The sequence below is a fragment of the Puma concolor genome, chromosome A3 (assembly GCF_028749965.1).
Source record: "Puma concolor isolate L17-30 chromosome A3, mPumCon1.1.hap2, whole genome shotgun sequence".
NCBI classification, from domain to species: domain Eukaryota; kingdom Metazoa; phylum Chordata; class Mammalia; order Carnivora; family Felidae; genus Puma; species Puma concolor.
This window is the reverse complement of record NC_141669.1, coordinates 15,658,976-15,683,061: the sequence shown is the minus strand read 5'-3', so window position 1 is coordinate 15,683,061 and position 24,086 is coordinate 15,658,976. Positions and strand designations below refer to the sequence as shown.

General features: G+C 42.9%; 1 protein-coding gene and 1 long non-coding RNA gene across 3 annotated transcripts; one reads left to right on the top strand and one right to left on the bottom strand.

Annotated features, from left to right (window-relative positions):
- Nucleotides 1-22,022, top strand: MATN3 (matrilin 3). Its single transcript, XM_086700081.1, has 8 exons — nucleotides 1-295; nucleotides 5,103-5,669; nucleotides 8,709-8,834; nucleotides 9,602-9,727; nucleotides 11,370-11,495; nucleotides 15,124-15,249; nucleotides 18,833-18,943; nucleotides 21,114-22,022. The coding sequence occupies exons 1-8, from the start codon at nucleotides 76-78 to the stop codon at nucleotides 21,167-21,169; spliced, it is 1,458 nt and encodes a 485-aa protein (XP_086556207.1). The 5' UTR covers nucleotides 1-75; the 3' UTR covers nucleotides 21,170-22,022.
- On the bottom strand, nucleotides 7,192-24,084 carry LOC147582274 (uncharacterized). Of its 2 annotated transcripts, none has more exons than XR_015248914.1 (3): nucleotides 23,863-24,084; nucleotides 22,699-22,821; nucleotides 7,192-7,970 (listed from the first exon to the last, which is right to left on the bottom strand). It is a non-coding gene; the product is annotated as an uncharacterized LOC147582274 (long non-coding RNA). The 2 variants fall into 2 exon arrangements; XR_015248913.1 differs by lacking the exon at nucleotides 7,192-7,970 and adding an exon at nucleotides 16,508-17,593 and having other exon boundaries at nucleotides 23,863-24,083.
- Between the last annotated feature and the right edge of the window lie 2 nt (nucleotides 24,085-24,086).

Genomic DNA, 24,086 nt, shown 5'->3' with positions numbered 1-24,086 from the left:
GCGGGGTTCAGGCCCGCAGCTGCAGGAACGAGCGAGCCCTCGACGACAGACCCCTGCAGGAGTACAGAGCCCGCCATGCTGCGCCACCTCCCGGGACTGCTCCTGCTGCTCTGGCCGCTGCTGCTGCTGCTGCCGCCGCCGACCCCCGCCGCCCCCGGCCCCCTGGCCCGCCCGGGCTCGCGGAGGCTGGGGATGCGCGGCCCAGCGGGCAGCCCCGGGCGCCGCCCTGCCCCCGCTGCCCCCACCGGCGCGCCCTATTCCGGGACCGGCCAGCCCGGCGGGGCCCGCGGCGCAGGTACGGGGGCGGCAGTGGGACCCCGGCTCGGGAGGGACGCGAGCGGGCACCAGGCAGGGACAGCCGGCAGAAGGAAGGGAGGGAAGGAGGGAGGCCCAGGCGGGAAGGATGAGTGGTAAGGGAAGCGGAGCATCGACCTGGAGAAGCCCCGTGCAGCCGCCAAGTGTTCCGTCCATCCCAGCCTGAGCCAGACTGCGATGCGAGACAAAGAATCCCGTTCCCCGATGAAGCCTGTGGGGGAAACCGGTCCAGAAAGGGGAAGGGCGATGCCCAAAGTCACTCCTAGTGGGGACTAGAATTTGGGTCACCTGAAGCTCAAAGTCCAGGCACTTCCGTCTGCAATTTGGGCCTGGAGGATGGGGCAGCGCGGGAACGCCTCTCAGCGTTCTGGTGCCAGCCCCTACCTCTGAACAAACCTTTTCTTCCTGAGATTCTGCCTTTAGTTCTCTGGAAATCACTTCATCGATAGCCCCACTTCTGTGTGTGTGACCCTTCCTCCCCTGGCCACAGCCTTCAGGCTGTCTTGATCCAGTCTAGGATCTGGACCAGAAATCAAACTGGACTTCACACGGGGTGGAGGCAGGGGAGGGGGGGATATCGGGGGTGGGGGTGGGGTGGGGGTGTGAGTCTAAGAAGGAAACCTGAGAGGCCCCCTGGATGGCCCCAGACCTGTCTTGTAATCATCCTGGTCTCCACGTCTTCTTCTGCCAAGACCAGGTGTTCTGCTCCAACTGACTGGGTCCCAATCCCAACCTTTACTCACTTAGATCCTCAAACACCAGGACACTGGGTCTTTGGCGATTCCGTTTCCCTGATTGGTCAGTAGTTGGTTCCTCTGGCAGAGCTTCCTAGTACAGCAGAGCTGGAAGAGCATTTGACACAACCTCGAAAAGCACATAAACAGAGGTTTATCAAATGGCTGAGCAAATCAGTGTCAGAGCCTAGAATAAAACTCCTGAGGGCTCTAAAATCCTACACAAGGGTCTTTCCACTGCTACAGTCTACCAAGCTCTTAAAATGGTTTACATACAACTTTATCTTCATTACCAAAATGTCCAGTTTCAGTCTTGCTGAAGACAGGCTGCATCAAACCATTTTCTGGGTCTCCAGTCTCATTCACCCAGTGACGCTTTATGCCTCAGGTTGATTTGTTTTGTCTCTCCCCTTCTGCACCTTTCTGGATAATGTTGAAAAGGAGCCAAAGGACTCATTCCTGCATCAGCCCCAGTGGGCTGGATTTGAAATGGTGACAGCATTGGAACCAGGGAGTACCAGGGTTCACAAAGGTTAATTTCAGTGGTAGCCTGCTGGTTGCTCCAGGATGGGAGGAAGGGTGGGGTTGGGAGTGTAGGGAAGCCTTTCTTCTAAAAGGTAACCTTACCTCTTGGTCCTGACCCACCTCCCTTGGGGATGGGACTGGGAGAGGGAGGAGGGATTCTGCATGGGGTGTTCATGTTCCTCCAAAGCAGCACTGGTCCTGCATTACTTGAAATCCAAACTGATCTTGAATGCTAAGCCTTTAATAAACATCACATGTCACCCTTTTTCAAATTGCCTTCTTTCTGCACCCAGAAATTGCTACGCTTTGCTATAGGCTTTTATTTCTAGCAGGACTATCAGAAATCAGAAAAATTGGAAGTATGGAAATCTTTTAGGAAATTCGGATTCTCACTTTCTTGGTTTCTGAGAATCAAAGCGTTGCCATCTATCTAGTAAAGGGGAGTGAGATTCAAAACCAGTGATATTGCAGAGGGCATCCAATCAGGAAGTAACCAGATGTTCACAGAATGTCTTGCCATCGACGTTGAGCCTCCCTGTATTAGTTTTCTATTGATACTGTTATGAATTAGCACAAACTTCATGACTTAAAAACAGCACATATGTATTAAGTAAGTGTTCTATAGATTAGAAGTCTCACACTAGTCTCAAAGGGATAAAATTGTGTCAGCAGGGCTGTTTCCCTTTGGGGAAGGTCTAGGGGAGACTGTTTCCTTGCCTGGTTCAGCATGTAGAGGCTGCCTTCACTCTTTGGCTCATGGCCTTTTCCCTATTTTCAAAGCCACCAAAGGCAGGCTGAGTCTCCTCTCCTGCCTCTCTTCCACTTTTAGGGGCCTCTGTAATTACATCAGACCCACCCCAATAGTCCAGGATGAACTCCCTTCTTAAGGTCATTAACTTAATCACATCTGCAAAGTCTTTCTCCCAGATAAAGTAACATACTTATAGGTTCCGGGGATTAGGGCATGGACATCTTTGGGGGGAGGGAGCATGATTCTGTCCACCATATCCCTCTGACACAGGATTCCATGTGAGAAGGAAGGAATCATGCATATTTACTAAAAGAACACAACCGTGGCATTAGTAAGGACACCATTTGGGTGTTAGTGAAATCATTGTCAAATATGGGCTCACCATGTATTTATCCTTTTACTCCAGTTATGCAGAAATACCTATATCTATGTCCATGGAGGATTTTCAGTATGATTCTTCTTCCTTGTTCCTGATGCATGGTAATCAAGGGATGAAATGAAATTCTGGGGGTTTTTTGTGTTTGTTTTTTAAAAGACTTAATTCCTTTCGACTTAACTAAATACATGACATACAGCATATTTCAGGGTGGTGACTCAGAGACAAAAAGCAGGATGTTTACTAGGTACATGAGATAATGTTGATTTTTTTGTGGTGGAAAATACTGCCTCAGAAAGAGGAAGCCATGCAGTGAAAGGCCCCTTTAGGCTGGGAGTCAGGAAACTTGGAATCTAGTCCATGATCTGCTGTTTTCTGACTCCTACACCTCCCTGAACCTCAGTCGTCTCACCTGTAAAATGGGTATAAAAACAACTTCTGCACCTCTGAAGGTTGTTCACAGAGTTACTGTGTTGGTACAATAACTGTGATCTCTAAGATGTTATTGAAAATAAGGTATGGTTTATTTTTTTAATTGAATACCTCCAGGAAGCTGGATAAAACCAAGAGGATAATTTTGTTTTTATTTTTTTTATTAAAAAAATTTTTTTTAACGTTTATTTATTTTTGAGATAGAGAGAGAGACAGAGCATGAACGGGGGAGGGGCAGACAGAGAGGGAGACACAGAATCCGAAAGGGGCTCCAGGCTCTGAGCTGTCAGCACAGAGCCCGACACGGGGCTCGAACTCACGGGTCATGAGATCGTGACCTGAGCCGAAGTCGGCCGCCCAACCGACTGAGCCACCCAGGCTCCCCGATAATTTTCAGTTTTTAAAGAAAACTATATAGAGGCATCAATCCTGTTCCAGATTGGGCTTTTTCTGTCACAACCTGTCTTGCCTAGGAGTTTGTTTTGAATCCATCTTTTCCCCTAGATCACTGTGTAAATTGCCTTCTTACAGTAGCATCACCTTCCAGCCCCCTGCTAAGAAAGGCGAGAACCCTGGTTGATGCTTCATGCTCAAGCATCAGTTACATTTCCATTTAGGACTTGGTGTGTATGATGAGTGGTGTGCATGCGTGTGTGCGTGTGTGTGTGTGTGTGTGTGTGTGTGTGTGTGTGTGTAGAGGAGGAGGAGGAGGAATGAATTGAAAAAGATGTTTAATACCTGGCTTTTCTCTCAGCCAGTCCTGACTTTATGACTTGATTTTGGTGGCTGGGAGAGGGAGGAGTGTAGAATGAGATTGGGGGAGAAAGAGAAGAAGGCAGAGATGGAAACAAAGCTTTGCGGTGTTACTGCAACTTGCTTGGTACTTTTAAGTAGGAAAGATACAATCTCCTTTGCTTCTGTAGCCCCAGGGCTTAATACGTGGGAGGCCCTCAAGAAAGTATCTGGTGGATGAAAAAAGTGAAAAGGGGGTGACCATGAGAGGTTGGTGGGGGCAGAGGGTGGGCACCAGTGGACGTCTCTGCTTCTGAAAACCAGATACACGCACAGAGTTGGAAGCACAGCGGACATGGGTCAGATTTAAAAAAAATTTTTTTTATGTTTATTTATTTTTGAGAGAGAGAGAGAGAGAGAGAGAGAGAGAGAGACCGAGCGAGCAGGGGAAGGGCAGAGAGGGAGGGAGACAGAATCCCAAGTAGGCTCCGTACCATCAGCACAGAGCCCAATGCAGGGCTTGAACCCATGAACCGTGAGATCATGACCCGAGCTGAAACCAAGAGTTGGACACTTACCCGACTGAGCCACCCAGGCATCCCACATGGGTCAGATTAAGTTGTTGTCATTCTTCCCACTCTCAGGCTTGTGGGGCCCCAGAGTTTGCTAAACCTGATGAATGATGAGAAGGAGGGGGCATTTAGGGCTTCCCTTGGGTCAGTTTTTCCTTAGCACTGGAGTAGGAGAAGGAAATCTCCAGAAAAGCAGTAGTGTGCTCGCCTTGAACTGCAACATTGCCTGAGGTGTCTGTGAGGCCTGGACAGTGTGCAGGTAGGCTGTCCTGAGCTCACCTTTCACACCATTTAGGGACACTGTCCCATTGGCTCATGGCCAAGGTGCCTGAGAAAGAGCTGGAATCCATTCATTCCTGGGAGTCAAGAGGAATCTTGGGAACAAAACTTGAAGCAGAGGGATGAGGTTCTAGGTGAAATTTTGGGGTTCAGCCAGCCTGTAGGTGAGATATTTGGAGAAACTTCACCCCCCGATGTGAATTCTTAGTAAGGAATTCGGACGGCCTTGGAGTTTTCAACGTCTAAAGGGAGGATGGTCTTGGGGGAAGATAATAGACAGTGGGGTCTCCAACACCAGGGCTCTCTGGGTGTGAGGATGACTCCATTGCTGATTGGGATCAGATTATTGGTTAGTCATACCTGTTTTCCCACACCCTCCTTTGCAGGTGTTTGCAAGAGCAAGCCCTTGGACTTGGTGTTTATCATTGATAGCTCTCGCAGTGTGCGGCCTCTGGAGTTCACCAAGGTGAAAACCTTTGTCTCCCAGATAATCGACACTCTGGACATTGGGGCGGCGGACACACGGGTGGCGGTGGTGAACTATGCTAGCACCGTGAAGATTGAGTTCCATCTCCAGACCCACTCGGATAAGCAGTCGCTGAAGCGGGCTGTGGCCAGGATCACACCCTTGTCTACAGGCACCATGTCGGGTCTGGCTATCCAGACAGCGATGGATGAGGCCTTCACGGTGGAGGCAGGAGCTCGGGGGCCCACATCCAACATCCCTAAGGTGGCCATCATTGTGACAGACGGAAGACCTCAGGACCAGGTGAATGAGGTGGCCGCTCGGGCCCGGGCATCTGGTATTGAGCTCTATGCCGTGGGCGTGGACCGGGCAGACATGGAGTCCCTCAAGATGATCGCCAGTGAGCCCCTAGATGAGCATGTTTTCTATGTGGAGACCTATGGGGTCATCGAGAAACTTTCCTCTAGATTCCAGGAGACCTTTTGTGGTAAGTCTTTGCTCCTAAATAGAAAAGATGTTGTATTCAGACACTGTGTATCCAAAGAAAAAGAAATAAAAGATTTATTCTTTTTTTGGGGGGGGGGGGTGGAAAGTCTATGGAAAACCAAAATATAAGCAGTGCTTTTCTTGTTTTTTTTTTTTTTTTTTTTTACCAACATAAACACACTTTGTTGGTTTAGGAATATAGAGTTGCTTTATATGTAACTTGGTTTGCTCATAAAATCTTCATGTTTGCATTAGAAATGTGAAGGTCTAGAAATATCCAGGATAAATGATCCTGCTGTTCCCTGATGGGGTCAGAGAAAAATAAAAATAAAAAACTCAAGACACCTCTTTTCTCCCCTTTGCCCACAACTCCATTTTCCCCAGATATTTTCTTCAGCTTTACCATCTCTGGATGTCACAGAATTCTACCTGTTTTCCTGCAGAAAACAAGGAGCAGCAGCTGTCTGTCTGTCCATGGAAGGATCAGCTGGCCTGTTTTCCAGTGTAACTGGCAGTCAGGGTTCTACTTATTCCCTAGATACACTAGTTTTCAGATTTTGTTCTTCCTCTGACTATTCTTCATGGAGGGATGGGATTAGGAATTAGGGAGGTTGGGATTTCAGCTCACTTGTGAGGTAGCAAGAAGCAGATTAAAAAAAAATCATTGTTATTGTCCTTCTGTCTTTTTCCCTTTAGGATGGAGTTTGAATATGAGTATGTTAATTAAAAAAAATTTTTTTTTAATGTTAATTTATTTATTTTTGAGACAGAGACACAGAGACAGAGCATGAGCAGGGGAGGGGCAGAGAGAGACAAAGACACAGAATCTGAAGCAGGCTCCAGGCTCTGAGCTGTCAGCACAGAGCCTGCCTGACCCAGGGCTCAAACTCACGAACCGGGAGATCATGACCTGAGCCAAAGTTGGATGCTCAACAGACTGAGCCACCCAGGCACCCCTGAGCATGCTAATTTAATTGGAACTTTTAGCAGTCAAATCCATGAATATGAATTTACTTAAGGCTGGGCTCTATTTTTAGTCACTGATCAGAGTTATGAATGTGTGAGACTCATACTTTTTTAAGTTTCTTTTTTCTACTATCTATCTGTCTATCTTTCTCTATCTATATTCATGCTTTAGTTTTTAAAATCATGAAGAGGTATAGTCTTTCAAAGCCCTCCCTGGAGTTATCCAAACAGGTATGGGCAAATTTTTAGTTCAGGTGAATTTTATTATTTTTATTTTTTATTTTTAGTTTTTTAATTTATTTTGAGAGAGCGAGTGCATGCATGTATGTGTGTGCGCGCGCGTGCATATGAACAGAGGGGTGGTGGAGAGAGAGGGAGAGAGAGAATCCCAAGCAGACTCCATGCTGTCAGGACAGAGCCCCATATGGGACTCGATCTCACAAACCATGAGATCATGACCTGAGCTGAAATCAAGAGTTGAATGTTTAACCAACTGAGCCACCCAGGTGCCCCTGGTTCAGGTGAATTTTAAAATGTAGATACCGTTTGCTGTGTAATCTATTCCCCATCTCTTTATTTGATGTGTATTCATTAATCACTGATGATATGAAGATAAAGATATTCCTTCCTTACTATCAAGCAATAAAAATAGTTTGGGGGTGGTGATGAGACAAACAAGTGAATCAATAATTACAATTGCAAATTTCAAGGAGTCTTTATATCAGAATTAATGTGGAACTCAGCAATCACCAGTTTGTCAGGAAATGGGAGATGAAGTCTTGGTCTGGAGCTAAGTTTGGCCTCATCTCAACCAGACCTGGCTGGTGGCCCCTTGTCTTTCCTGTCCCAAGACACTGGGCCTTCACAAGCTATCCTTGGCTTTGGTGGCATCTACTTAGTATTCATTGGTTTCTCAAAAGAACATGGCTTTCTTTCTCCCAGGAAAACCCCTTATGCTTGTGGGTGAGAGCTTTTCCATAAAGATGCTGGTCTGTGGCAGAGTTGGGTCTCACAGCTAGCACCTGGGTTTGGGCTTGAAGGCCATAAAGTAGCAAGTGGTGAGTGGCAATCTTTTCCTTCTGGTACAAAAGGCCTGCTTGTTCTGGGGGAAAAAATCCCCTCTCTATGGAAAAAAGACTGAGGGCCAGCTTGTTGTAGTCAACGGGTTGGAAAGATCATCCCATGAAAAGGCCCTTCTTGGGCAAATATTAGCCTTGACCTGTTGCCAAAGCAGTCGAGGCTGGGTTACCTGCCCAGGGATGCCAGCCTCCTCCAACAGTCCTCCTTGGTTTCTCAGAAATGACTAAATTCATTGATTCTTCTTCAAGGTGTGTCACTAGGGAAAAAACAAATCCAATGAGATATTAACAACTCCAGGAGTGAAACGATGGGTATGGAGTTTAGCTAACATAATCTCATTTATTCTGGTCTTCCTTTTCTTTTCACCTGCTTGCATCAAGCATGTGAGTTTATTCTCCTTGCAGATATTAGAGGCCCTGAAGTTTCATACATAAACATTTGGGCTCAAGCTCCATGCTGCACATTCAGGCATTGCCCTCCACCATTTGCATGTTCAAATATGTATTGCCGCCCAAGAGTGAGAGAGTTCCAGGCCCAGAGGGATGCCTGCCTGTGACTTCTGTTTTGACACAAATGATAGAGCCCTTGGAAACCAGATCTCTGGCTGCAATAGGCCAGCTAGCTCGTAGACCTTCAAGAAGTACATTGTAGTTCTCCCCATGTCTTGCAGTTGGGAAGTAAAAAGTCTTTTTTCGTGAACAGGTGGATAAATTGAAGACCTGACCCATGTAAGTACTTGGCTTTGGCTCCCAATTCAAAATTTCCTTTCTCTTTGAGAGAGTTGACAATAAAATCTGTAATTTTAAATTCATAACATTATTAGTTGAAGAGTGGTATTTCTAATAAGCCAGAGGCCAAAAACAAATACCCAGTGTTTATAGTGAACTATAATTGGAGAGGAACCCAGAGAGTGATGTCTCTCTGACATGGAAGAGAGTTATCTGGAATGTGTCTTACGTGTCGATACTGACTATTGTAAACTTCCTGTGCACAGCCCTGGACCCGTGTGCACTTGGCACACACCAGTGCCAGCACGTGTGCATCAGTGATGGGGAAGGCAGATACCACTGTGAGTGTAGCCAAGGATATTCCCTGAACGCTGATATGAAGACATGCTCAGGTGAGGCTTGCTCAGGGATGGTGTCTGACTGCTACTTACCTAGGGACCTACTCTCTAGGGTTTGGACTGGCCGTATGCTTTTCTCCTGACTGCCTTTTGGTTGGCTTACTCTTGCTTATCCACGTTTTTCCTCCAAAATTGTTGCAGAAAAGTGAGAGGAGAAAAGTGAGGTAATACCTAATCAGCTTATTTATAGTACTTATTATTAGTTTTAGAGAAAAGGGTTAGTAGGGAAATGGGTTAGGAAGGAAGGGGGCCAACACTTTTGGTCCTTTTGAGGATTTGGAACTTTTCCTGGATTTTACTTAATTAAATACAAGCTTCCCTTTTGTCCCTGTGACCAAAGCTGCTTATTGAATTTAGACACAGAAGAAAGTTTAGGGAGGTTCTCATTCATCTAGTATATGAATACTCACATATAATCAATAAAGATGGGAATTAGGTCTATTTTTTTTTAATCCTAGAAAAAAGTTTTTGAGAGGAAGGAAACTTAGAGATTATTTAATTCAACATACTCATTTTATAGACGATGAAATGGAGACACAACAGAGGAAGAAGACTTACCCATGTCATAGGGTCTGTTAGTGAAAGAGCTAACACAGGACTTTAGTTACCAACCTCCTGTCCTGTAGTCTTCCTGTTGTGCTGAGCTGCCTTGTTTCAGTAGCAGTGTGTGTGTGTGTGTGTGTGTGTGTGTGTGTGTAGTGGCTCAATTAATTTACCACGTTTTCTGTGTGTTTACATTTGTCCCGATCATCTTTTGATAGCTATCAATAAGTGTGCTCTTAACACTCATGGATGTGAACACATCTGTGTGAACGATAGAACTGGCTCTTATCACTGTGAGTGCTATGAAGGTTACACCTTGAATGAAGACAAGAAAACATGTTCAGGTAAGTGGGAGAGGAGGGTTTACTTTTGCTACCTCCCTACCTATATGCCTCCCTAGCTGGTGTTGGAGGCGTAGGTCATGCTGACAAGGCACTTGGTTGGTTTTTCTCTCTTGGGGTTTTCCCATTTCTGCCTTGTCTAGTAAGTCAGACCAGTCTTATTAGACAAGTCAGAAATGGCAGGATGTATGTATCATGGGCCACACGCATGAGTGTGTTGTTCATTTCCATCTCTGTACCCAGCCCTTTCAGTGCTTTCCAGATGCTGAAGACAGTTTTTAGTAGGTTAAAATCAAAGAACGCTCCACAAGGTATTTATTACCTACCATGGGAAAAAACAGTTACTTCATAGTGGAGAAACCTGGCAGGCATTACTTGAACCAAGTGGTCAGAGTGAACACCTCCAGTAATGCCCTGCGGTGACATCATGCATCTCCTGACATGATGTCCTGAGGGCACCATAGTACTTCTGTTGTATTCTTGCTAAACATCCAGAATCATGAGGAAACTTCAAACAAACCTAAACTTGGAGACATTCTACAAAGTGATTTTCCACTGTTTCTCAGAAGTGTCAAGGTCATGAAAGATAAAGACTGAGCTAGGGACATGTGACAATGAAATGCAATGTGAGTCCTAGATTGGATCCTGGACCAGGAAAAGGACATTAGTGGTAGAACAAATGGTAAAATTTGAATGAGGGTCTGTAGATTAATTAATAGTACTGTGTCAGCGTTAATTTCCCAGTTTTGATAATTGTACCACTGTTGTATGGGATGCTAACATTTGGGGAGATGGGTGAGTACAGGAATTTTTGTACTATTTTTGGAACTTTTTCATATGCCTTGCGATGATTTCAAAGTGAAAAGTTTAAAGATAAAAAGTAGTTGAAAAGTATCCTGTCTGCATACAGAAAAGTGCACTGAGTTTGGGTCTTGAGTTCTGATGCTGCTCTGAGTCAGTTGGTTTCCTTTGGATTCAGCTTATTTGGATTCAGCTTATTCCTCACTTATTTATTTTTTTTTACTGTTTATTTATTGTTGAGAGAGAGACAGAGTGTAAGCGGGGAAGGGGCAGAGAGAGAGGGAAACACAGAATCCGAAAGAGGCTCCAGGCTCTGAGCTGTCAGCACAGAGCCTGACATGGGGCTCAAACCCACAAATCGCGAGATCATGACCTGAGCTGAAGTCAGACGCTTAACTGACTGAGCCACCCAGGTGCCCCTCAGCTTCCTCACTTTTAACAGGAGAGGGCTGAATTACAGTTTCTTCAGATTCAAATTTGATGTCTTTCTAAATCTAGTGTAATTAGCCCCATATTTGCTGGTATCCCTGTGATTCAGCATAAAAACAAGAAGTCCTGAAGGAACGCTTTAGAAAGTATTTATGAGATACTTAGATTATAAAAACTCCTTCTTGGTGATTTTGAAGATCAGTTGGGGAAAGATGAAGAATAAGCACTGTGTGTGCAGGATTTTGTTTAACTCAGCCAACGTCCAGTATGAGCCAATAGTACGGATGGCTGTGGAAAGTTTGTAATAGGTTTGCCTCTTATATATTTCTAGCTGCAAGTAAGAAGATTGTTATATACGGGTAATACAAAAATTTTCTCCTTTTCATTTCTCTTCTCCTGGACTTCTGTTTGGCAGCTCAAGATCAATGTGCTTTTGGTACACATGGCTGTCAGCACATTTGTGTGAATGACAGAGGTGGGTCTCATCACTGTGAATGCTACGAAGGCTACACTCTGAACACAGATAATAAAACGTGTTCCGGTAAGGTCCACTGAACAAATTCTTTCGTTGTTGGCTCTTTGTATGGCAGGGACACCAAGTTCCAATTCACGTAGTGAGCGATTCTTAAAGACAGTTTAAAGAGTCGGACTTTCGACCGTCCACGGTACTTATAGATGAAGACACACATAGCTCAGACAGCAGTGAGCTCGCTTCATTTTGCAAATATAGCTCACTTCAGAAATGGGTAGGGAGGGGGGGAGATGAGAAGAGCTAATTGAATGCAGGGTCTTTATCCAGGAAAATTTTATAGCTCTGTATACTGGGGACTTGTAAAGCAAATGGGAACTTTAGAGGAAGTCAGTTGGACAGTAACTATTTGGTGTGATAGGCTGAACTGATCTTTTTCCAATTAAAACTTGGCCAGGAACTTTTCTGTAGTGTTAATCTTAAAGCTGGATCCTTTTAGTAAAGGAGACTTTGTCAATGACTAAATTAGACCCACACAGATCTTCCAGTAAGTTTGAAGTAAGTTGTTCCCTGACAGTTTCTAGATGATCAATCTTCAGTGAATCTGAGCCTTATGACTTGGCCAATCCTCATTAATTTGATTTAAACTCACTGGCAGAACAGGGTGGCATTTATAATGTAAAAACACTTTCTAAGAGAAATTTGTGCCTCTCAAGGCGGTGTTTAATTTTGGCATATTCAAACTTTTAAATAAGATTTTTATGTATATGTTCCTATCCCTTGAGGAGAGATATTATGTGACCTTTTGAAGAGAGAATAAGGGAAATGGCAAATCACCAATTCCCTTTAAAAAAAAAAAAAAAAAGAGGGGCGCCTGGGTGGCTGAGTTGGTTAAGCATTCGACTTCAGCTCAGGTCATAATCTCCCTGCTCGTGAGTTCGAGCTCCGCATCGGGCTCTTTGCTGTCAGCCTGGAGCCTGCTTCGGATCTTCTGTCCCCCTCTCTCTGCCCCTCTCTGGTTCTCTCTCTTTCTCTCTCTCAAAATAAATAAATAAACTTAAAAAAAATGAGAAAAATAGGGGTGCCTGGGTGGCTCAGTCAGTTAAGCGTCTGATTCTTGATCTCAGCTCAGGTCTTGAGATCAGGGTCCTGAGTTCAAGCCCCATGTTGGTCTCCACACTGGGCATCCAGCCTACTTAAAAAAAAAAAAAGAAAAAGAAAACAAAACAAATCAATTAAAGAATACCGAGTACCTATTTTTTTTCCAGGACTGTGCAAAATGCTGTGGGGATGTAAAGAAATGCATTTTGTGTCTCTGAGCAACTTCTAGACTGGGTGCAAAGAGAACCAACACCTTGAGAAAGCAGAGACTAGCCAGGAAGAGGGATAGACAGTAACCGAGGGCTGTGGATGCTGGGGAGGTGGGCTGCCTGGAGAAGGGTATGGAGTGGGTAGGGCAGGAGGTGAGCCGTGAGGATGGTGAAGGTTTAGACAGAGGACTGGAGAGCCAGATGGCCAAGGGGAGTGGCTTGTGTTGGTTTGCTCAGTGATAGGACTAAGTCCCCTGGGGTGGAGAAGCCTCATGGCTGTACTTCTCAAACTGGTTACAAATATCCCACTTGGTACCTTAAGCCACCAGGAACACTGAAGACCTCGAAAGAGGAAACTAAAACAAATGTACACTTAAATTAACAGATATTATGGAATAAAGTAGAACATTTTATTTTGAAAAAATCAAAGAAAGTGTTCCGTTAGGGCAGACTACCCCAGGCAATACTCCCAGGTCACAATATCCAACATTCTTCAGTGCCTGCTGTATGCTGTGCATGGTTCTAGGCATTTGCTGTGAGCAACTTTATGAGGAAACAAGGCACAGACAGGTTGAATAACTTGGCCCTGGTCACTCAGCTAGTGAGTAGCAGAGTGAGGATTTGAACCCAGGCCCTTACTCTGGTGGTTACACATGCTCTCAAACACCAAGCCATACTGTTTCATGGTTGCAAAGGTAGCTAGAAGAGCAAGGCCAGGTTGTGGAAAGTTAGTGTTTATATATTTTAAAGTAATGATGGATACTGTTCTAAAGCTGGGGTACGTAACCTGGGTCCCATCCCCTCCAATGGTCTGCTTTCCCCTGCTGGCCGGTAGCAAGGCTTGTAGATTAAATGTGGAGCCCCAGATTGGGGGGGTTGGGGGTGGAGGCATGGCCCGTTGTTGTCGGTAGAGCCGCTGGTAGCCTGGGATGAGGGGAAAAATGAAACATTCTGCTATTTGGCATTTTGCTAGAAAAATCTGAAGTAATGAAGGGGAATATCAATGTTAAAGCTGGAAAGATGATCTATGAATAAATTATGTAGAGACTTGCATTTCACTCAAAGCTCTTTTATTAAAAAAAATTGTTTTTAATGTTCATTTATTTTTGAGAGAGACAGAGACAGAGTGTGAGTGGGGGAGGAGCAGAGAGAAAGGGAGGAAGACACAGAATCTGAAGCAGGCTCCAGGCTCTGAGCTGTCAGCACAGAGCCGGATGCAGGGCTTGAACTCATGAACGGTGAGATCATGATCTGAGCTGAAGTTGGACGCTTAACCAACTGAGCCACCCAGGTGCCCCAAAGCTCTTTTATAGGCAATAGTGAGCCATGGAAGTTTCCTGAGTGTGGAGGAACACTTAAGAGTTAGAGGGGGACAAACCAGTTAGGTTGGTCTCCTGTGATGTTGGACGAAGAACCTGTGTTTCCATGAAAGACTTTCTGGGTTTATTAAGGGAGACCTGCTGTTTTCATTTGTCCTGGGCCAGTGTGGACATGGGACCAGACAAGCACAGCACTTTTGTCTGCTCTCCACTCAAATCTGGGCAAACCATCTACCTCCTTGTAATATATTTACTGTGACAGATAATAAACCCCTCACTATCCAAACATACACATCTCCTCACCATCATCACTGTTATTGCTATCTCTTTGTGTATGTGTGCATATGTGCTCAGGCTCGTGTTTTCTCTCCCACTTTGTACACTTTTTTTTTAATGTTTATTTTTTGAAAGAGAGTGCAAGCCAGGGAGAGGCAGAGAGAGAGAGAGAGGGAGAGAGAAATCCCAGGCAGATTCCATACTGTCCATGCAGAGCCTGTCGCGGGGCTCGAACACACAAACTATGAGATCATGACCTGAGCCGAAACCCAGAACTGGACGCTTAACTGACTGAGCCACCCAGGCACCCTTTTCCCACTTTGTACACTCTTAAGGCCAGGCCGTTGGTCAACACAGCATCAAATTTAGCTCCATGTGCAAGTAGGTCTCTAATACATTATTTTTGGTGATGGTGATGATGATCCACGTGTGGCTGGAGATGTTGGAGGCATTTGTGGTCATCAGGAAAAGCCAAAGGTAAGGTCTGAGCCATGTAATCAAAGTCAGAACTGGCCGGGAGCAAGGCAGGAAAGCAAGAGAAGGCACCCCCTAGATATCTGCAAGAAATGAAAGGGAAAAGGGGGGAGCCAGGAAAAGGCGAGGCTAGAGGCATGTGAGATGTAGAACAGGAAAACAGGTTTTCTCCTGAAAAGTGGGAGATTTGTTGCTGACAACTGAAGGGTTCATCCTCAGCATCTGTTGCCTCCACACCGAAGCTTTTCTCACCCAGAAATCTGCGTTTGGTTTCCTGCTGTAACTTGGGAATATTTTCTTTCCTGCCGTGCTCCTGGCCAGTTCTCAGCAAGTGTGCTCTGGGCTCTCACGGCTGCCAGCACATCTGTGTGGATGACGGGGCAGCGGCCTATCACTGCGAGTGTTATGCCGGCTACACCTTGAATGAAGACAGGAAGACGTGCTCAGGTAAAGACTGGACTTCAAGCCTATGTCATTTGGAAGGACAATCCTCCAGGAGAAAGCCTTCCTCTCCAAGTCTGAAGCACAGTCCTGATTGTTCCTCCCAGTCCGAATCCTCCAGTGGCTCCCAGTTGTCTTCAGAACGAAACCATTTTGCCCACGGCCATTCATCCCTCGTGGGTCCTTCCTCTGTCTTTGTTTCTCTTTCTAATCAAAGTCCCGCCCTAAGTTAGAGTTTCTGTTGTGGTGGTGGTAAGACACATAACATACAACTTCACATTTTAAACATTTTATGTTTTAAAAGTATAGTTAAGTGGAGTGCATTCCTATTGTGCAACCATCCCACACTCCAGCCATAGCACTTGATCATTGCAAACTGAAGCTCTGTACCTGTCCCCTCTCTCCCTGCCCCTGGTGACCTCTCTTCTTCACCCGGTCACTCCCTTTATCCCCAGATTCGTTCCTTTCTACGTCCTGTGCTCCACCACGTGGATATTCCGGAAACATGCCCTGCCCGTTTCCACCCTCTGCTGGGATCCCCTTCCCTTGCCGCTTTTGCTCGTCAAAATCCAAGAACCGCATCCTTGCCAACATTTGGTTTTGTTGCATTAATTTTTTGCCAGTCTCATCGATGCAAAAAAGTATCTCCCCGTGGTCTTTATTTCTTTCATTTCCTGGTTGCTAGAGATGTTAAGCACCTCTTCCTGTATTTTTTGGTCATTTCAGTTTCTTATTGGGAAATGCTATTTATGCCCTTATTTTTCTATCTGGTTATTTGTATTTTTCTTACTGACTCAAAGGAACTCTTCACATCTCTGGATATAAATTTTTTTTTTGTGTGTGTTGGAAATATCTTCTAGACTGTGTTTATATTTTTACTAAAGGATGTGTCTACAGCAGTATTCATAATATTTTCATTAGTGCAGTAACTTTATTAGTGTTTGTTTTCAATATGCTTCATTACCTGCATAAGTGTTCTCTAAATTACTTTGTGTGAATCGAATACTGCAAAAGAGTGTTTGTTTGTTTCTTTAATTTCCAGGCCTAGTTTTAATTTTACCCCCTCTACCAGGGTTACCCTTCTATTTCTGTTGAGCTCCGCCCTCTTTCAACGCGGGATGCCTTGTGTTGTGATTACTTGTGTGTTCCTTCAACCATTCCTTCATCCATTCGGCAAATAGAGTGCCTACTATGTGCTAGGCACTAGGTATATAATTGTGAACAAAGTAAGTATGGTCTTCGATAATAGTCTAAGGGGAAAAGACAAGGAAGTGACAATTTATAAATGAAACAAGAGCCAGGGGTAAAGAACAGGGTCCTCAGACAGTGTGGGTTGGGGGAGTGCCTGGATGAGGAAGTGACATCTGAGACCCGAGCATCAGCCATAGTTAGGTTGGGATTGGGGGGCTGGCGGATGCAGGGAGAGCAATGCCACAGTCTGTGCTTGTGCGGTGGTGGCTTTGGTGGGAGAGGAGGGGAGAGAAGCCAGTGTGAGGGAAGCATGACCAGCCAGAAGAAGCGTGGTATTAGATAGCTGGGAGAGTGAGGCAGGGGCCAAGTCCTGCTGATCTACTGGGGTGAGGGCAAGGAGTTTATATTTCATTCTATGGGAAATGGGAAGTCCCTGGAGAGTTTTAAGCAGCAGAGGCATTCTGTTTATATTTTCACAAGTCACCCTACCTGCTGTGTGGATTGCAGGGGATGAAAAGCAGAAGACGGGACCAGTAGGAGGCTGTTGCAGTGGTCCCAGTTTGGTGAGGAGGGTGGCAGTGGTGACAGAAGCAAGATGATTTCAGATACTTTTCAGAGGCAGAATGAACAGGAACCAGGGAATAGGGCAGGAGAGGAATAAGGATGATTTTCCTATTTCAGCCTTGAGCAGCTGGGAGGAGGATGGGGTATCTCCGTTGAGGTGAGGTAGACTGAGGCTGAAGCAGATTTGGGGAGCAAAGTCAGAGTTTGGGACTTGTATGTTTATGCTCCTGTAGACTGTGAATTCCAATCCCTGAAAATAGTAGATGTCTGTATTCCTAGCATCCTCCATGGCCCCTGACAGTTACTTGGTAATTACTTCTTCATTTGAAGTACGGATGGATCAGCTTCTTGAGGAGGGCGAGGGTAATAGGGAGCAGCTTGCTTCTAGAATTTGAGTATGTCAGGGTACTGTCACCCTATCTAGGTGTTTAATCCTCAGAAACATCAGTCTTGGGCATTTTTTCTTCTCCTGGAAAATGGGGATTCCAGTATAATTTATGACGGGTTAGGTAACGACCTCACTTGTCTAGCCATTCACTTATTTTCTCAGCAAGTGTTCGTGGAGCTACTCATATATCTAGTACCCTGTCAGGTCCTGAGGAAGGAATGGGAGACAAATCAATGTTTTTGTAGTTTGCAGTGTATAAGTCTTGTACTTCTTTTGTTAAATTTTTCCTAAAGATTTTATTCTTTTTGATGATATTGTGAATGGATCTATCTCTCAACTTTCAATTGTGCTATATCCTAGTTTTAAATTTTCTGTGGAGTGTTTTAATTAGAATACCCCGCTAAGCCCTTGCCCTCATAGAGCTTATAGTCTATCAGGCGAGATAACACTGGAAAAGTATTCTAAGTGCCAACTATATGCTCGGTACAGGGATGATGGGCATGTACTTAATTTCACTAGCTACTTTCTGGCTTACTGACTGACTGGTTTGGACTGGCTATCCCTAAAAGTCAGCAGGATTTGGACAGGTAGGTAGATTATATTTAATCAAGTGAATTTATGGTCCCCTCAATAGCCTATCTTTGTAGAATGTAGGAGAAAATGTGGGAGCAAAGGACCACTCCCTGTCCTCAGGCGGTGGTACCACCCGACTGCAAGATTGTATACCAGTCTTCAGACCTGGGAAGTTACTCTTACTTCTGTTAGGCAACTTTGGGGGCTGTGATACTGAGTAGGAATAGCTGCCTCACTGTATTTCAGAGAGAATTAGAAGTTAGCATTATCATTCTCCCAGGTTCTTTGCTTAAATGTTGATACCAACCTGAAGTTTTTAGTTCCAAAGTATTTATGGGTAAGAACTAGAACTCTCAATTCAGACCATCCAATAGAATAAGAGTCTGTATAGGACATCAGGAATTATCCTTGAATTTAATCCCTTTATTTCATTTTATTCATTTAATCCTTGAATATTTTGGCCAAAGAGAGAACTGTTTTCCTCATTTTCATGTCTTAATAAGGACACAGTATCATAATAAGATTAATTATCTTAGCTCTGTATGTTTGGCTTGCGCCTACATCAACTTTTTAAAATTTTCCTTCATATCACAGAAAGTTTCCAAAGATCACAAAAGTATAGAGAATATAGTGAACTCTCATATAACCAACACCCAGCTTTGGCAACTGTAAGCACTTCCCAACATCTAATTCAATTTCTTCTGTGACATTAGCATTCCAAAGTATTTTCTCCTCTTTCTGTGTGCTTATACCCTTTTACCTCCTGGAAAATGCATTTAGGTAAGTCTTAAAAATGGAAGTATTGAATTGTAGATTTCCTGACTTGCTATGATTTCTAATTAGCTGTAACATTTTGTATACTGTCATCATCAGCCATTCAAGAAGCACGAAGACTCATCTCCACAGAAGATGCTTGTGGATGTGAAGCCACTCTGGCATTCCAGGATAAGGTCAACTCCTATCTGCAGAGACTGAACGCCAAACATATCCTTTCTGGAAGGTTTTCTGCTTCTGCTTTAAGCCACCCTCGGTAGTACAACTGAGCCAAACATTTTAGGACATTCCATGGGATAAGGGCCCTATTCATTACATTTTAAGATGAGCAATAGTAATACAGTGTTTATTTTTTTAGAGTTCTTTTAAAATATTTTAATAGACTGTTTTGCCCAGTTAGTATTTACATGTTAAAAGCTGCCTATTTGTTTCTCTAGTGCTTTTCCAGTAGTATATGCTAATTGAGTTCTTATTAACAGATGGAGCTATTATGCTAGGATCCCTTAATATGGCTCAGTTCAGAATCTGTGCATGTACAGAATGAGTTAGCTGACTAGTGAGGCAATAGCTCAGACAGCACATATACTGGCTAGCCAAGTGGTCAAAAGCAGATTTCAAAATGTAACATGTAAGAAATGTGTAAGATTTCAAAATGTACCATCTAAGAAACTGTAAAAATCAGTTATTTTATTTTTAATTTTTTAAATATTTATTTATTTTTGACAGAGACAGAGAGAGAGAGAGAGAGAGAGAGAGAGAGAGAGAGAGCATGAGTGGGGGAGGGGCAGAGAGAGAGGGAGACACAGAATCCAAAGCAGGCCCCAGGCTCTGAGCTGTCAGCACAGAGCCCAACACGGGGCTTGAACTCACAAACCTTGAGATCATGACCTGAGCTGAAGTCGGACGCTCAACCAACTGAGCCACCCAGGCACCCCTAAAAATCAGTTCTTTAACCAAAGGAGTAATTCAGGAAAAGTACTTTTTCTTAGACAGCTCAAGTTAACAACACTGTCTCTAGGGATCTTAGAGGAATGGTATTCAAATGGTGATAGGGACATGGGGGTGGTGCACAGAAAGTTGTACCAAATTCATTTGCAAATCCTTAAGTTGACCTGCCTAAAATGCTACAGGGACTCAGTTGGCATTCTCTGTTCCCATTTCTCACTTCACATTGCTGTTCTCCTGACTTTACACCAGGAAGGCAGCCTCAATCTTCTACCAGCCTCAATCTTCTAAGGTGAACTTCTTGGAAAAGTAAAATCTCCAGAGAACCAACAAAGGGATGGATGTTCAACAGTTTTTAAATCAAGGCCTCATAAACACCACTCCCCCAATTTATTCCATTAAGAGATACTTTTCCAATTAAAGTTTGCCTTTCATCTTTCATTTTTAGTAATTTTATGCCAAAATTTGTAATTTATTTGTTGTTTGATCAATTACATGCTCATATTAGTTGTAATGATAACTCAATCCAGATGATTAAAAATACTGGAGGCCTTATGGTCAAAGAAAATTAATTTAAAGGTAATTTCAATATCAATGTTTATGTGCTTGTTGTTTGTGTTAAGTTTATTTCAAAGAAGTGTTAATAGAGATCAAGAAAAGATTTCCAAGATTCAAAGTAGAATAAAATTCTGTGGAGAAAGTAGAAAGTAAATATAAAGTCAAGGAAATACAAATTCCTTTATTTTAAATATTTTATTTTGGAAGAATGATAGTAGGTATTGATTCAGTATGGTATTAATATTACATAGGACATTTGGAAAATTAATTTAGATTTTATTTTAAAAAATCAGCATTTTTAAAATGGCAGAAATTACATATTTTGTAACTAAAATTTATGATGAAAATTTTCATCTAATTTAAATATGCACAAGGCAGCATTTATTTGTCAAAATTATTTTAGGGGATCGGAGCAAAAAGTTTGAAGACAAGGGCTCTGTATCATCTCTGAAGACCACTGCTTTGTAACAGGACTCTAAAGAACAGAACTTAGGAGTTTTAGGTTAAATTAGATTTTGCTGAGAAAATAATTTCACTCTTTTTCTTCTTTATTTACAATAGAATGTAATTATTCTCATTTATCTTGTATTTAAGTGTATGAAACTGTGTTTCTGTTTTCTCATGTTTAAAAATAAGGGTACCTTGGCTCAGTTGGTTGAACGTCAGACTTCAGCTCAGGTCACGATCTCATGGTTTGTGGGTTCAAGCCCCATGTTGGGCTCTGTGCTGACAGCTCAGAGCCCAGAGCCTGCTTCGGATCCTGTGTCTCCCTCTCTCTGTGTCCCTCCCCTGCTCATGCTCTGTCTCTCTCTCTCTCTCTCAAAAATAAATAAAAAACATTAAAAAAAAAAAGACATTGGCCTTAACAACCAGTCACTTGATGACATTTTAGGGAAGCTGCAAGAAAATGAATCTGGACAAATACATCATTAAATTACTCAAAATTTTCACCTGGAAATACGGAGAGCTTGGTGTGTTTGATACTTTTGCATACTTCCATGTTCCTGCTAATATCTGCCCTTGCAATTGCCTGAATATTACTGGATAAACAGTATGAGGATCTTCTAGAGAATCAGTGTCATTTTTTAAAGGAAATAAACATTCACATCCTTAAGAGCAAACTTTAGTGTCTCGAAGCTATGACTGTGAAATGATTGGTAGGAAATAGAATGAAAAGTTTAATATTTCTTTATTTACCAATTGAGCCATTTAATTTTTAAATGTTTATATTAGTAAGATAACCATACTTACAATGGGAACTTTTGACCTATTTTCTCTTGATAGTATTTATAGTATAAACCAGACTTACTACTCAGAGTGTAAATTGTATGGAGTATTTACACATAAAAAAGTTCATATAACTAAATTGAGGTGAATATAATTTAGCACTGTTTAACACTTTATTTTTTGCTCTTTTTTTTGCTAGAGTATTACTGAAGCTGTGATCAGGGGATTGTAATACACATCTCTAAAAATAGATCAAGTGAACATTAAATGAAACATTATAAGAAACATGTAACTAAAGATTTTAGTTTTGAATTAAGAGTGTTATAACTTTATACCAAGGAAAAACTATCCTACTTTATCTTTACTGTTTTACCTTAGGATCCAATCAATAAAATTATATTTTTATAAATATCACTCTAACAAGTAACAAAAGTAATGTTGTCTTTTTAAATTTTAGTGATAAGCGTAACCATTCTTCACTTATACATTTGATATATGTATTTTATGTTTCAGCTTGAAAGCTTATAGTTTTTAGAGAAACAGTCCTTTAAATTGTGTATTACTGAATTTTTTTTTTTTTTTTGGTTTGTATTGTCTTCAGTATAATAAAATGTTATTATCTTTACATATTATTGTCATGACTTTTTCTGGCAACCCATATCAATTTTGTCTATTAACATATTTCCTTAAATTACACTGAATTAACAATTATTTTGAATATATAACAGTTTCTTATCAAAGGACACAATGTGGTAACTCTTCCTATAATCTCATAACTTTTAAGGTTAAAAACGTAAATTCAGGTTAAATAAGCTTTAATTGAGAATATTTTGGGAGAGGGAATAGAACAAAATTATCTAAATTTGGATAAAATAATGAAGGTATATTAACATAAGCACCTGAAAAATAAATATCACCTACAGATGTAAGCCCAAAATCAGTCAAAAATCTAAAACAGAAACTTTAAAAGGAATAAATGAAAAATAAATATATCAAGGCAGTATACAGTATATGAAACATACATGGTTATTTCTCAACATTTTTGAAAGGAGATGACTTAGAGCAGTATTATTTTCCAAACTTATTTCAACACAGAATCCGTAATATCTATTAATATATCATAGAGAAAAGATGCTATAGAAGGAATAAATGAGAAGTCACTTGCAAGCACTAGGGGAAAGTATTTAAAGAGATGATTTTTCGAGTGTGACCACCAACAACCAGTTTCAACTTACCATCTCTTAAACTTGACCAGTTGATTGGAATCCCCTGACTTAGACAGTTCTGGTTTGTTTCATGAGTCCAGAATAGGGAGCTTGTGCACAGGTGCCAACATATCTTCCGAATTCAGCTTGATGCTGAAAAAACAGATACACACATTTGAAAGCAAATATATTGTCTGAATGGGATGGGGGTTACGTTTGGAAAGAATTTCTCAGGGAGACCTGATTTGTACATTCGGCTAGGCACAATTGGCAGAGAGGACAGGAACACCAGGGGATATATAAGATGGCCATGGAGGCAGAAAGCATATGGACTTGCTTAGAATGGGGGCACGATAGTAGACATTTCGGTATCCAAGGAAAATCTAATTTTAGCTGGGATTTAGATTTGATAGGAAAGGCACTGGGACCATTGTCAATTCTTGAATGTGCTGGGTGAGGCAACAGACTCCCTTCAAAGGATCTGAACATTATTTGCCTGAAATTGGGAAAGACTAGGTGGGGAAATTAGCTGCTGCAGCTACTGCTGCTGCTGCATAAGGTACATTCTAGATTATACAACTCAACAGCAGTGGCCGCAGAATATGGTAAAAGGAAAAATCAGATATAAATTAGAAAATGGGTTAGACTAAGTAATTTCGTGGGATTTTCTACCCCGTGCCCAAATTGCTGTGCTTTGTAACTCTCCAAGCATTCAAAAAGGACAAGGGAGATTAAAGAATTAAGGTAGAAAAAGAAGAGAATACAGAATAGTTGTTCTCAGGCCAGGGATCAAACACCAACTTTAATTATTCAAAAACGGAAGGCTATGCCCAAATGGCAATCACATGCTGCAATGGCCCAAAGCTCATATATATACTCCTTGACATGTACCACTGGGCTGCAGTAACACCTGAAATAAGCTGTTAAAAAGTTCTAAGACAAACAGAATAAACGCAATCTCCTAAAAACTGCTCCAGAGGTTTCTCCAATCCTCAGGAATAAGGGAAGGTTTACAGACTTCAAAAATGTACGTTGGCGCTTCCTTGTGGCCCACGGCGCCAGCCGGCCAAACACAGTAAATGACTTTCCACAATTCTGGGTCTCTGGGGCTTACAAAATCCCCAATCACCGTGACCTCAGGTGCCTTTGCTTGAGTTGATTTTAACACCCCAGGCAAGTTCCACCGCGACCTACTGAGGTTTAGCCTGCTCTCCGAGCCGCTCGAAAAGAAGACAGCTGCGGTTAAGGCAAGGCGCTGAGGGACACCGTGTTGGCCCCCCAGGCGTAGGGCAAAAAGGCCCAGAAACAAAGCAACCAGCCCCAACCACAAGTACCGTCTGCTGTCTGCTGCTACTCCAACACCCCGATCTCCGCGCAGGCGCACGACGCCCGGCAGTGCGACGCCGCCGCCGGAAGTG